The 11,219-nt window shown below is 41.1% G+C and overlaps 2 protein-coding genes across 3 annotated transcripts; one reads left to right on the forward strand and one right to left on the reverse strand.

Moving 5' to 3' along the window:
• Positions 1 to 224: 224 nt before the first annotated feature.
• Positions 225 to 3,338, reverse strand: timm29 (translocase of inner mitochondrial membrane 29). Its single transcript, XM_034594359.1, has 2 exons — positions 2,949 to 3,338; positions 225 to 1,273 (listed from the first exon to the last, which is right to left on the reverse strand). Exons 1-2 carry the CDS (start codon positions 3,064 to 3,066, stop codon positions 606 to 608), a joined length of 786 nt encoding a protein of 261 aa, XP_034450250.1. The 5' UTR covers positions 3,067 to 3,338; the 3' UTR covers positions 225 to 605.
• Positions 3,339 to 3,896: 558 nt separating this feature from the next.
• yipf2 (Yip1 domain family, member 2) lies at positions 3,897 to 9,193 on the forward strand. Of its 2 annotated transcripts, none has more exons than XM_034594351.1 (9): positions 3,897 to 4,179; positions 4,408 to 4,468; positions 5,282 to 5,439; positions 5,542 to 5,622; positions 5,745 to 5,832; positions 7,359 to 7,475; positions 7,579 to 7,745; positions 8,081 to 8,263; positions 8,351 to 9,193. In XM_034594351.1, the coding sequence occupies exons 2-9, from the start codon at positions 4,438 to 4,440 to the stop codon at positions 8,441 to 8,443; spliced, it is 918 nt and encodes a 305-aa protein (XP_034450242.1). In that variant the 5' UTR covers positions 3,897 to 4,179; positions 4,408 to 4,437; the 3' UTR covers positions 8,444 to 9,193. The 2 variants fall into 2 exon arrangements, with proteins under 2 accessions (XP_034450242.1, XP_034450243.1); XM_034594352.1 differs by having other exon boundaries at positions 3,908 to 3,964.
• The last annotated feature ends 2,026 nt before the right edge of the window (positions 9,194 to 11,219 follow it).

Raw genomic sequence — 11,219 nt, forward strand, 5'->3', positions numbered from 1 at the left:
ATGTCTACTGCTCAGAATCAGAGAAGAGGAAGAGAAAAAGAGAGAATTCTGCCATAGAGCGGCCATTTTACAGACATTCAACAATCAGAGAAAAGTATCAGATAGGAGATATTTTTACACTCACAGTAAAAGAAAGGAGCAAAATGTTATAATGAAAATATTTGGAAAAATACAAGTTAGTAAAAGAAGACAAAATAATTTAAAAAAGAGTGGATATAGGAAAACAGTGTCAAAAGTTTTAATCCAGTCTAGTTTTGCATTATTTAAATTCTTTAAAGGAAAAGGCTGAAGATCTTTATGAATATATTTAAGTTGTGAGAAAAACAAGAAAACAACTAAGATACTGGGAAATAAGCGACAGATTTATTGACACGTGGTATAATAGTAAAACTTTGTGAGACAATACATGTTGGAATAAATAAAACCCAGTTGAGGATTCTGATGGGCTGCTTTTATTTTGATGAGATAAAGTTGTGAATGTTTCCTCTTCCCTTTCTTGGTGGTTAGTGGCAGCAGTAAACAGTGGGACAGTCAGAGATGAAAAATGAGAATCCAGCAATACCTGACCAGTGGGAATAAACACTTTGTTCTGGCAGTATGTAACATCAAGTCTGTTCCTCTTTCACTGGTTCTGTTGGTTCTGCACTAACTTTCTCCTCATAACTGTCTACTACATGTGCTTCTTCTACCTCATCCTCCATTGTCAGCGCTAACCAGGACTCTTTGTGCAACCTCTCGTTCGTTTCCACCTCCTGAACGCTCGGTGGAGATGATACCAGCATGTGAGCTGGTAGGTGCTTGAACTCTCCCTCATTCATATCATAGTCCTGCATCTTTGAGTCCAGCATCCACCAGCGGCTGCCGAAGCCCACATCCAGAACCCGCTGATGGAACTCCAACCACGGCATGGACAGATTGGAGCACTGGGCTTCGTACAGTGTGGAGTCAGTGTCGTAGTTGGCCCAGTAAACCAGAGAGAGAAGACCCAGGCTGGCATGTCGGAGACGGCCCTCGTTACGGAACTTCACTAGACTCTGGATGTGGCCGTCCGACTTCGCGTTGCGGATCCACGGCGACAGCAGGCCCAGCTGGTTGGAGTGCTCCAGCAGGGCGGCCTCAAAGGACGACTGGTCAGGGTTTGTGTAGAAACAAGCCCCGGCCCCACCCATCAGAGTCACGTATACTGTGGCTTTGGCCGGTCGCCCCCAGGCACCAACCACTATCTCCCTGCAGGCCTCTTTATAATCTGAAACCAGGCTGCGACACCACACGCCTACAGACAGAAGAGAAGAAGATACTTAGTCCTGCCTGGCGTCCTGATAACACACACACACACACCTCAGTGCGGACGAGCTTTCATTTCAACCCAAACACTGCAGCAGCTGAGTCAGGTGTTGCAGAGATGATCAGTCGAACTAGCTGCTGTAGAGTCGGGGCCTGTATTTATCAAACTTCTAGTTGAGTATCAAGTTTAAGCCTTGTTATCATGTCCATATGGTGTTTTTATATGATACAATGAGCTAAATAATCACATTAAAACTGTACCAATCACAGATTAAGGCCACATCCACACTAATATTTAAAGTTTTAGATTTCAAATGACGTATTTAAAAATAAAACAATCTCTGTCCAAATGACAGTTTTAGCTCTGAATCAAATTTGCTTCCCCATCTGAAAACAATAAACTGGGAGTGATGTAGCATGAGGGAGACCAGCCAAATGAGATCATGTTTTACATTGATAAATATGGCTCCCCATGCCTGTTTGGAAAGTGAACAGATTGAAAATGGATATACACATACATTCGACGGATCATGGCTATTACATTTCATTATAAAAATATTATCGGCCGTCTAGCTGGAGTATTGATACTTACCAATACATTATTAGCTTGTATTGTTGTATATATATATATATCACACATATATAGTACTAGTACATATAGTAAAACACTACGTTTTGAGCATGGGAGGATGGATGGACGGAGATATTAATCCTTCAATTCTTCACCTAATCACACCCTAATGAATAAAAATATAACATTTAAATTCAGTAGAGGGTCCAGCACAGGTCAATAGTTAAGCCTTCTGTATACAGCAGCTCTACAAAAACAAATGTGACACACTCCTAAGATACGTTTGAGGGATTGTACAAAACATACACTTAGTGATGATAAACAGTGGTAATTTAAGCCTGTTATTGGATAGGGTTGAAAAACCTGATTGATTTTGCACCACTATATATATATATTGTAAAATCCTTAATGTTTATTCAGTGGTATGTTATTTAGCAAGAACACTTCATTACTGTTTCAAAAGTTCAGATTGTTGGTGTGAAATCATTAAGCTTCTGGGAATATAGATTTATAATGTGTTTAATATAAATAATAATAATGAAATCATAGAAAATTGGCCTTAATGAAAAGTAATTCAGCAGCAAAACAATCTAGTGTTATAGATGAAGTGCTTAAGAGAAGTGTCATCATAATATAAGACGTGTGACAAGTGACAGCTCTAAGTACAGACTATAACTAAAATCAATGCAAGCTTCATGTTGTTTGCTGACAAACGCCAAAGAATGGTTGTGAACAAGAATGAAACGGATCACACACAGTTATTTATATATCGTGGTATTAACTAGTTATATCATTGAAATCATGTGAAACTGTCAGAGGGGATGAGGTGCTTTGAAGCTTGTGACGCTAATGTTAAGTCTGATCACCAACACTATTCACTTGTAGCGTTATTATTTAGGGAAGAGTTCATTTATCAGCGTGTATCTGTTAGCAGATTACCATGTGACTGAAGCTACTTGAATGAATATGACATCCCTCGTGTATGTGTCCCCAGTACAAACACCATATTACCGGTATGTTGGGCAGTCTAATTCAACTAATGTTTACATCAACCCTTCCCCAGTGATGTCCCTGTCCTCTGTCAGTGTCTCACCTGCTTTACTGTTCCTCACTCTCTCCCAGCGGGTGCTCTTGGCCGGAGCTGCTGCTGCTGCAGCTGCTGTTTCTGCCGCAGCGCAGAACATCCTCGTCGCTACACGCAACGAAGCCATTTTCACCGTGTTTCACTGCCTGGGACGGTTCACCTTCATGTAGAAGACCCGCTGACACGAGAGGGCGGCTCACATGGAGCCAAAATGGCGGCCAGCGGTGAAGCTGTCTTAACCTTCCGACGAGAATCTCTACCTCACAATGGTTCCGCTTGAAGTCACATTTTACATTTACAACAATATATGGCGGTTGATCTCATCGTGTAGTCAACGTTATACCTTAAATACAGACAAGAAGATAAATCAAATGAGTTAAAATAAAATAAAATAATCAACGGGCTTCTAAGAATTCTAATGCGTCAATAAAGTTCAGTTTTTTGGCTGTTTTCTAATTCATATACATTACAGATATGTAGTTCTACGCAAACTATTTCATAAAGACAGTAAATATAGTTTTTTGTATACATTTACGCTGGAACGCCACAAAGAGCAGTAAGGGTGTATACCGCCATCTACTGTACAGGAGTGTGTACAGTCTGTATTCAGGGCATTAAACCAGTTTCTTTAAATGTTGAGTCGAACACCCCTGGCCGCCACTTTGCTCACTTTACATTATTATAAGTATCGTGAACCACATATATATTTTTTTCTGGTATTAAACATTCTCCTCTGTTTTCATACAAAGGAAAACAGAGACCTTTTCTGTTCAGTTTTCTTTATTTTTTATTTGATCCTTTAATTTGATAACAATCTGTTTGTTTTGTTTCTGTCGCATCATAACTAAATGTCGTGGACAATATGTATTCCTCCATGTTGGGCTTCTCTGCGTTTGTTACTCGTGGACACTTTTGAATAAAGTTTTTTTTAAACAACACGATCCGCGTGACAGCTTTGTTTACGCGGTGACGTGTACCGGAAGACATGCTAGCTAGCCTGACTGACAGGAGAGCTCTGGCTGTGGGTATGAAAGACACGTTAGCGGTGTTTTTCTATCATTTTCTGTCGTTTTTTTAAACCCCCAGGACCCGTGTGGACACATATCTACGTTAGCCACAGTCAGAAGTTAGAACAAATGTGGAACTACAGCGCTAGTGTACGTTTAGCTTAGCTAGTTGTAGCTGTCACAGCCGCTGACACGCCATCACCACCGGGCTCAGCTCATCCTTCTGCGGACAGGTGCGAGTTTCACAGGCAGAATGTAGTTACATGTTCGGAGCACGTTGATGTTATATGTTTATCTGCGTTTCTCAAATAGTTTCCTGATAGCTCAGCTTGCTGACCATTACATTAGCATATGTTTGCTCTGTAAAGCGATATTAACTGACTGATAAGCTGCGTCCAGCCTCCACGAAGCTGTGTGGTGTGAACATATGTCGTCTGACCGCAGTGTTCCTCTTCTCTCAGGTGTGAAGTTGCTGTTTGGCCACTGAAACAATGGCCAGCCCAAATGATCTCCAGTTCCAAGGTAAAGATCCTGCAGTGTAAATATGTTTCTGATGCGGTTCTTGTGTGGCTTACTTTCTTTATGATGGTCTTGTCACGCTACAGTTTGGGAAATGAGTTTTGAGCCATGACATCTGCCCCCATATTGAACTGTATGACCTTTATACTGGAGACACATCTGAAGCTTTATCTGGTTTTGATAACGCAGCTAAGAAAAATGATCCATGGTTGCTTCTGCCAGCGTGGTTTTGTTTTGAAAAAATCTTCACCTGCAACAGTCTCTACATGCTCACATGCGTCCTTCATGATCTTCACCCAGATCAGTTTCAGGGTCACCTGAGGAGCAAGAGTCGTGATATGAGACACATGAGAAGCACCCCAGGTCTGCGGGAGATTTATAGTCAGCTCTAATGCCACAGTGACCCCTAATGGTATTGTGTGATATCTGCAGGAGACGAGATGCGGTCAGACTAAACCACTGTGCACTTTAAACAGCAGCTGCCTTGGTCACACCTATTGAATTTAAGAGACTTTGTGTCAATTTGTCTCATTGAAGACAACCATGATAGCAGATATCCTTTGATGAGCTGTCTGTTGAAGAGATACCTTCTGATAATGCCAGGATTTTATTTGCATATTCGAGGTTTGCTCCTTGCTTGTGTTGTGCTTTAGTTGAATCTGTTTGTCTCATTAGTCTTCTGCCTGATCTGTCAATAATAAGTGAGTGGGACCTGATCTGGGGTAGAACAGTGTGGGTTGTGTACACCTGCAGGCCCACTGTAGCACCACTGCAGTACCATTGACTCCCTGTCTTCTGCTATGTGTGTGTGTGTAGAGTTTGAGGAAGCGGCAGAGCTGTTGTCTGCAGATCCAGAGGCCTCCACACTGAGCCTGTCTGCCTCAGACAACTCTGCTAGAGCAGGAGGAGGAGGGAGCGAGGATGTGAAATTGGACCTGTCAGACGATGAGGAGGGTCAGGAGGAGAGTTCGGAGGTGAGTAAATGATCTGAGTTGGCCTGCAGCGCCACAACACTGGTTAAGAGTTTTCATGTTTTGGGATGACGGCACCTGAGTGATTGATGTCTTTGCTTCCAGCTGTTGGGTGGACAGAAACCAAGTGGTGGCTTCTGGACCTTTGAGTACTATGAGTCTTTCTTCAATGTGGACACTGTACAGGTATGAGCCACTCCCTCTTTACAAATACAGTGCTCGTGCAACTGCAGCTGTAACTGAACAATAGATCTACATATGTTTTTTAAAATAACATGTATAAAGTTCAGAGACATCATGTTTTGCAGGTACTGGACAGAGTGAAGGGATCAGTGTTGCCATTACCTGGAAGAAACTTTATCAAACACTACCTTAGATCTAACCCAGATCTATATGGTAAGTCAGGAGAGATATTAAATATCTGTCCATTGGATTTAAAGAACATTTGTGAAAATGTGATTTGCCACTTTTTTGTCATGGTGCATGCTTTTGTTTGTAGAAAAAGGTTTATAGTTTACTTTAAATAATCCTCTTAAAACTGAAGTGGCTCATATGCTCACATGATCCTGTTTAAATCAATCTAAAATAAATACTGTTATAGCTACATTTATTTATTGTGCGGCAGAAAGAGAAGGCCTCTGTCTTCTACCTCATCACATTCACACGCGTTTAGACGTCATCACTATTCTTTAACTGTGGTAGAAATTGTATTAATAAAGCACAGTGGTGCCAGAGATTGGCAGGAGAGGAGCAGAGAAAAATGGGCATATCTTAAAAACTAAGAAATGTGTTACAAAATCATTTGTCCCTGGTTCTATTTTTAGAAATTGTTTGTATCGGTAGGTTTTATATGTTTATTTGCAAACTTTTGTAAAAAAAAAATTCACATTTTTGTATTTTTTGACAATTTATAACACAATTTCAGTACTTTTTAATTATGGTTTATTTACTGATATATTCTTTAACCTTAGGCTATACAGAGTCCTATTCTATCCAAGTTTACGGAGTAATAGATTTTTTTTGTGATAAAACCCCAAAATGGATTTGAAAGTTTTCCTCCTATTTTAAAACGATTGTTAGTCGTACAGTTGCAAGAAAAAGTAAGCTACCCCTCTGGAATTATTTGCATTTATGTTAAAAATTTGTCTTAAAGTATTGCATCTTCATTTCTGTTCCATTTTTGAACAAACATAATCTATTTCAACCAGTAGCATACCATTCATTGGCTTGTTATTTTCCATATTGAATATATGACTCAAACATTCACTGTGTAGGTTGAAAAAAACACGTGGACCTCTTGTAAACCCAGAGTTCGATCAATGAAACCTCACTGGAGTTGTGTGTTAGTGCTATTTGAACTTGTAATACATTTTGAGTTTGCTGTTCACGAGGAGCAGCTGCTGATGTGAGCATTGCTTTACAAAAAGAGATCTTGGAGAGGACGATCAGTGATTGTTGATTTGCATAAACCTTGAAAGGGTTTAGAAGACAATTGAGATATGTGGCTAGTCTCCATAGATGTGGGCGTCCTGCTGATATGGCAAAATCATAACACAGGTGGTTTAGTGAGGTGAGGAAGAAGCTTAGAAAATCATGGTGTGTGTTCGTCTATGGGCTGCAGTGCTGCCTCTGGCCCTGGACAGTTTGGGTAGGTTTAGAGTTGGTTGATTTCTATCGATCTAACACATGATGATATGCACAGTGAAACTCTGTGATGGACAATCGCATCAGTAGTGGGGATACAGCTTAATTAAGCTCTGACCCTAATAATCATTAGCCAACAATAATTAGCATTTGCAAATAATATTCAGCTGCAGCTTCTCATTTTACCCGATGTTCACATAACAAACATGTTAGTCAGGGAAAGTCCTCATATTTGTGTGTGTGTGTGTGCGTGTGCGTGTGTGTGTATGCATATGCAGGTCCATTCTGGATCTGTGTGACACTGGTGTTCTCAGTGGCGATAAGTGGGAACCTGTCCACCTTCATCAGTGAGATGGGAGACCCTACCTACCACTACAGACCACAGTTCCACAGAGGTCAGTCCCTCACAGCTTCTGTTGTCATCCTTAATTTGTTGTGTTACCTTTACTGAGTCGTGTTGACTCTGCTTTGTGTCTGTTCCCTGCTGCTTGCATCCAGTAACGATAGCTGCAGTAGTGATCTTCATGTACGCCTGGCTGGTGCCGATTGGTTTATGGGGCTTCCTAACGTGGCGGCAAGGGACAGAGAGACAGATTGGAGGCTATTCCTTCCTGGAGACAGTGTGTGTCTACGGCTACTCCCTCTTCATCTATATTCCCACCTCAGTGAGTACACACTCCCTTCCTGAAAGATTTACTAATGAGTGTCAGGGTCAAAAGCTAAGCTGAAAAAGTACTCCGACAAAAAGCACCACATGTAAAACACCATGCCACCGCTCCCCTTTTTTAAAGCATGGTCCCAACAGGGTTTTTATTTTATTCCAGTAGAGATGGATACATACAGAAATGTTGATAATCGAGAAATGCCTCTCAACTGTTGTTCTATTTGAACATAAAGACTATATGTATATTTCAGTTTTCTAAACTCATTGTTTTGATTTATTTACCTCATCAATCTAAATTAATTTCCTCATAACGACAAAGCGAAACATTGTCCCCAGGTTTTGTGGATCATCCCATTTGAGTGGTTGCGCTGGACACTAATCCTGGTTGCCATGGTGATCTCTGGCTCAGTCCTGGTCCTCACCTTCTGGCCCGTTGTCCGTGACGACACCAAGGTGATGGCTGTGGCAACAGTTGCGACCATAGTGGTTTTGCACACGCTGCTGGCGATAGGCTGTAAGGTTAGTGAGCGACGTGGATTAAGCCTCATATCAGCTGTGCACAGTTGAACTTGACCACATAGTTAATGTTCCACTCTTTTCTTTCAGATGTACTTCTTCCAGACAGCCGTCCATGTACCAACACCAGCAGCCCCTACAACACCCGCCATTCACATTACACTGACCACCAATCCCCACTGACCAAAGGCAGGAAGGCGTGTTGGCAGGGAGACATGAAGGCTGTTATGTCTGGAATCACAGGCAGATTTAAAAACGTGTTTAGATGATAATCAATCACGTTGATTATTGTCATTGTGTGTTTTGTTGTATGCTCCCCTTGTGAGTTGGGATGGGTGTGTGTGTATGTTTGTATGTTTAATTTATCCAGAGGGTGGTTCTATCATAGCTGAAGTAGACCTGCAATAACTGTACATTTCTACTGTGATGTTTCAGGATGTGCTGCATGTACATGGTCTAGAATGACTTCCTCAATACTGTGACTTCCCTCATTTCATCAGCAAGACTGAAACACAAGTTAAAAAGAAGAGAGAAAGGGTAAGATTGCTAGAGCGGTCATAAATCCATGTTGCTGCCAATCCCTCCTTTTACGGGTGCTCAGAGAGCACATACCTCAACCAAGGCTAACACCCTATATCGCAACGTTAAAAGTAAACAAATAATAATCCTGGATCAGCCCATTTATTAGTATCTGCTCCAAAATATAATATCTTCTTCCTTGAGTCATACCATACCTCTCCACAAAATGTCATGGAACTTAGTTCTGTAGTTTGAGTAATTGCTGACAAACAGCAAGAAAAACCCCATTGGTGGAGGTAACTTGTCAGTTTGCCACAGACGATGCATGCTAATCTAAGGAAGTGATGACGAATCGTGCTCTCGTGACTGTGTGGGATGTTAATAGTGAATAAAGCTGTGGACAGTGAAACTACAGCTGCAGTATGTCATTTCTTTTATTAGTTTGATTTCATGGATAATTTATAAAATAGGAGAAAACAGAGAAAACAATGGCCCCTGATTTTTAGTTGACTTATGTCAAGTGAAATTCTGTCTGTCAGTTCACATCATCGCAGTGAATCCCACTCACTTCAGCCTCTTTGTGTAGATTTAGTGCTGAGTTGGTGAACATGGTAAACTTAAGCACGTTAACTTTGTCACTTTGAGTTTATGTCAGTATGAATTTGTATTAGCTCAGTTGTGTTAGCACAGCCTCGTGGGGCTGTCCGCTCAGGTAAAGAAGCTCAGTCTCGTTCCGACCTTGCAGCACCAAACAACACCTTGTCCTAACTGCACCAGACTCGTGTTTGAATTCTCTCTAAAACTGAAAAGATTTACACTTCACTTAACTAATCTGGCTCATGTATTCCCATGAGGCAGTGTGTTTCAGTCACAGATGCAGCAGAGGAAGCTATTCCAGACTGTAGTGCAGTGTAATGAATGTGTTTGAGTGAACACTGTTAAGAGCGTAGCCTCTGAACCTTCACTTACGAAAAGACTCCAGTTGTGTTGAGATGATTTATTGTAAATTGAGGAAAAGGTTTATGTTGTCATCACATTGATGCAGGTTTGTTTTGTTAATAAACAGGCTCTCTTCTGCTTGTCCAGCTTTTCATCCAATATTTCATCCGTTTTTGCTCACAACAGTCAAACTTACTGACATGTTTATGTTTTCATTTTTGCTGATCAAGCTCCACTTTACCTGCTAAATGAGGCAAAGTCTGATGAATCTTGTAGAATCAGGGGGAAACAGCCTGTATTTGTTGGCCACCTCATGAAATAACAAACTAGAGCGCAAACCTCCACCAAGGCCCAGTAGACCCTTTTCACAGGTGTTACTACATTAGTTAAGGTTGTGCACTATTTAGATGGAGCCTTAATCAATGTGACTAGTAACACCACTGTTCACCTACTATTTCATGTCAAAATGGCTGCCGTGAAAAAGGGTCTTAGTCCGCTTAAATTCAATCGAGCTGCACCACACACTCTGGGATATGTTTAAATATACCTGATTGTTTTCTATCAGATCCATTGAATTATTCACTAGGAAATCAGTGAAAATGTAAAAAAACAATTGAACAAACACCCAATCTGACTGCATCTAGCCCTTTGTATGGATCTCTATCAAAATGTAATGGATTCTACTTTGGAACAAAGAAAAAACTAAAATGTAACTTTTATAAATTTAAAACTTAACTATACAACACAATGAAGTGTGTACGCTGGTGCTGTCAGCCGATGTGGCGATTATAGAATAAAGATATGTTCTCCACGGTGCAGCAGCTTTAGAATGACTGCTGGTTAACATGGTGTGTTTATGGGATGTCGTTAAAATTAGCTGCATTAAAAACCCTGACAGAGGAGACGCAACGTGTGGCAGAGGCAGGGGCTGAATGTGCAGGCAAATACAGCCTTCTCTTTACTTTTTCTGTTATCATGCATTTTAAAGACTGATAAAGCAGACTGAGCCACAAAATGAAATTGAAGTCTTCAAGGTCTGCTCTCTTTATCCACACAGACGTCAGCCTTTTGGGCCTTTTCAGACCAGGTATGAACATCCGTCCTGAGAGATCCTAGTGGTCAGCTCTAAGCTCGTCTGTTCCCTCCTGGCATTAAAATGCATCCTGCATGCATCTCTTGTGATCAGAACTCCTTCTGTACTCAAAACGCAGATCAATCTGTTTGCTACGATCACATTATTAGCAGGTGTTAGGGGCCACCAGCGGACCTCAGTTGTGCACCATAGTGTCATAAAGCACTTTCAGATCATTTTAGAATATCGGGTATTCAGTGCATGTCTGTAAGCAGCAAGAGAGAGTGGAGTCAATGTGTGCAGCTAAGAAACATTATCTCTGCATGGGGAAAAAAAGAAATCATGATGTGGTGATGGCCACAATCTAATACATTTATGGTCACTGAGAAGTGTAAAAATACTTCATATATCCACGTGACCCAGGACGGC

This window comes from Hippoglossus hippoglossus, chromosome 8 (genome assembly GCF_009819705.1).
Source record: "Hippoglossus hippoglossus isolate fHipHip1 chromosome 8, fHipHip1.pri, whole genome shotgun sequence".
NCBI lineage: Eukaryota > Metazoa > Chordata > Actinopteri > Pleuronectiformes > Pleuronectidae > Hippoglossus > Hippoglossus hippoglossus.

Coding starts and splice junctions, on each gene's coding strand:
- timm29 (XM_034594359.1), bottom strand. CDS start 3,066: ATGGCTTCGTTGCGTGTAGCGACGAGGATGTTCTGCGCTGCGGCAGAA. Junction 1,274..2,948: donor AGTGAGGAACAGTAAAGCAG/GTGAGACACTGA, acceptor TTCTGTCTGTAG/GCGTGTGGTGTCGCAGCCTG.
- yipf2 (XM_034594351.1), top strand. CDS start 4,438: ATGGCCAGCCCAAATGATCTCCAGTTCCAAG. Junction 5,440..5,541: donor GTCAGGAGGAGAGTTCGGAG/GTGAGTAAATGA, acceptor CTTTGCTTCCAG/CTGTTGGGTGGACAGAAACC. Junction 7,476..7,578: donor CAGACCACAGTTCCACAGAG/GTCAGTCCCTCA, acceptor GCTTGCATCCAG/TAACGATAGCTGCAGTAGTG.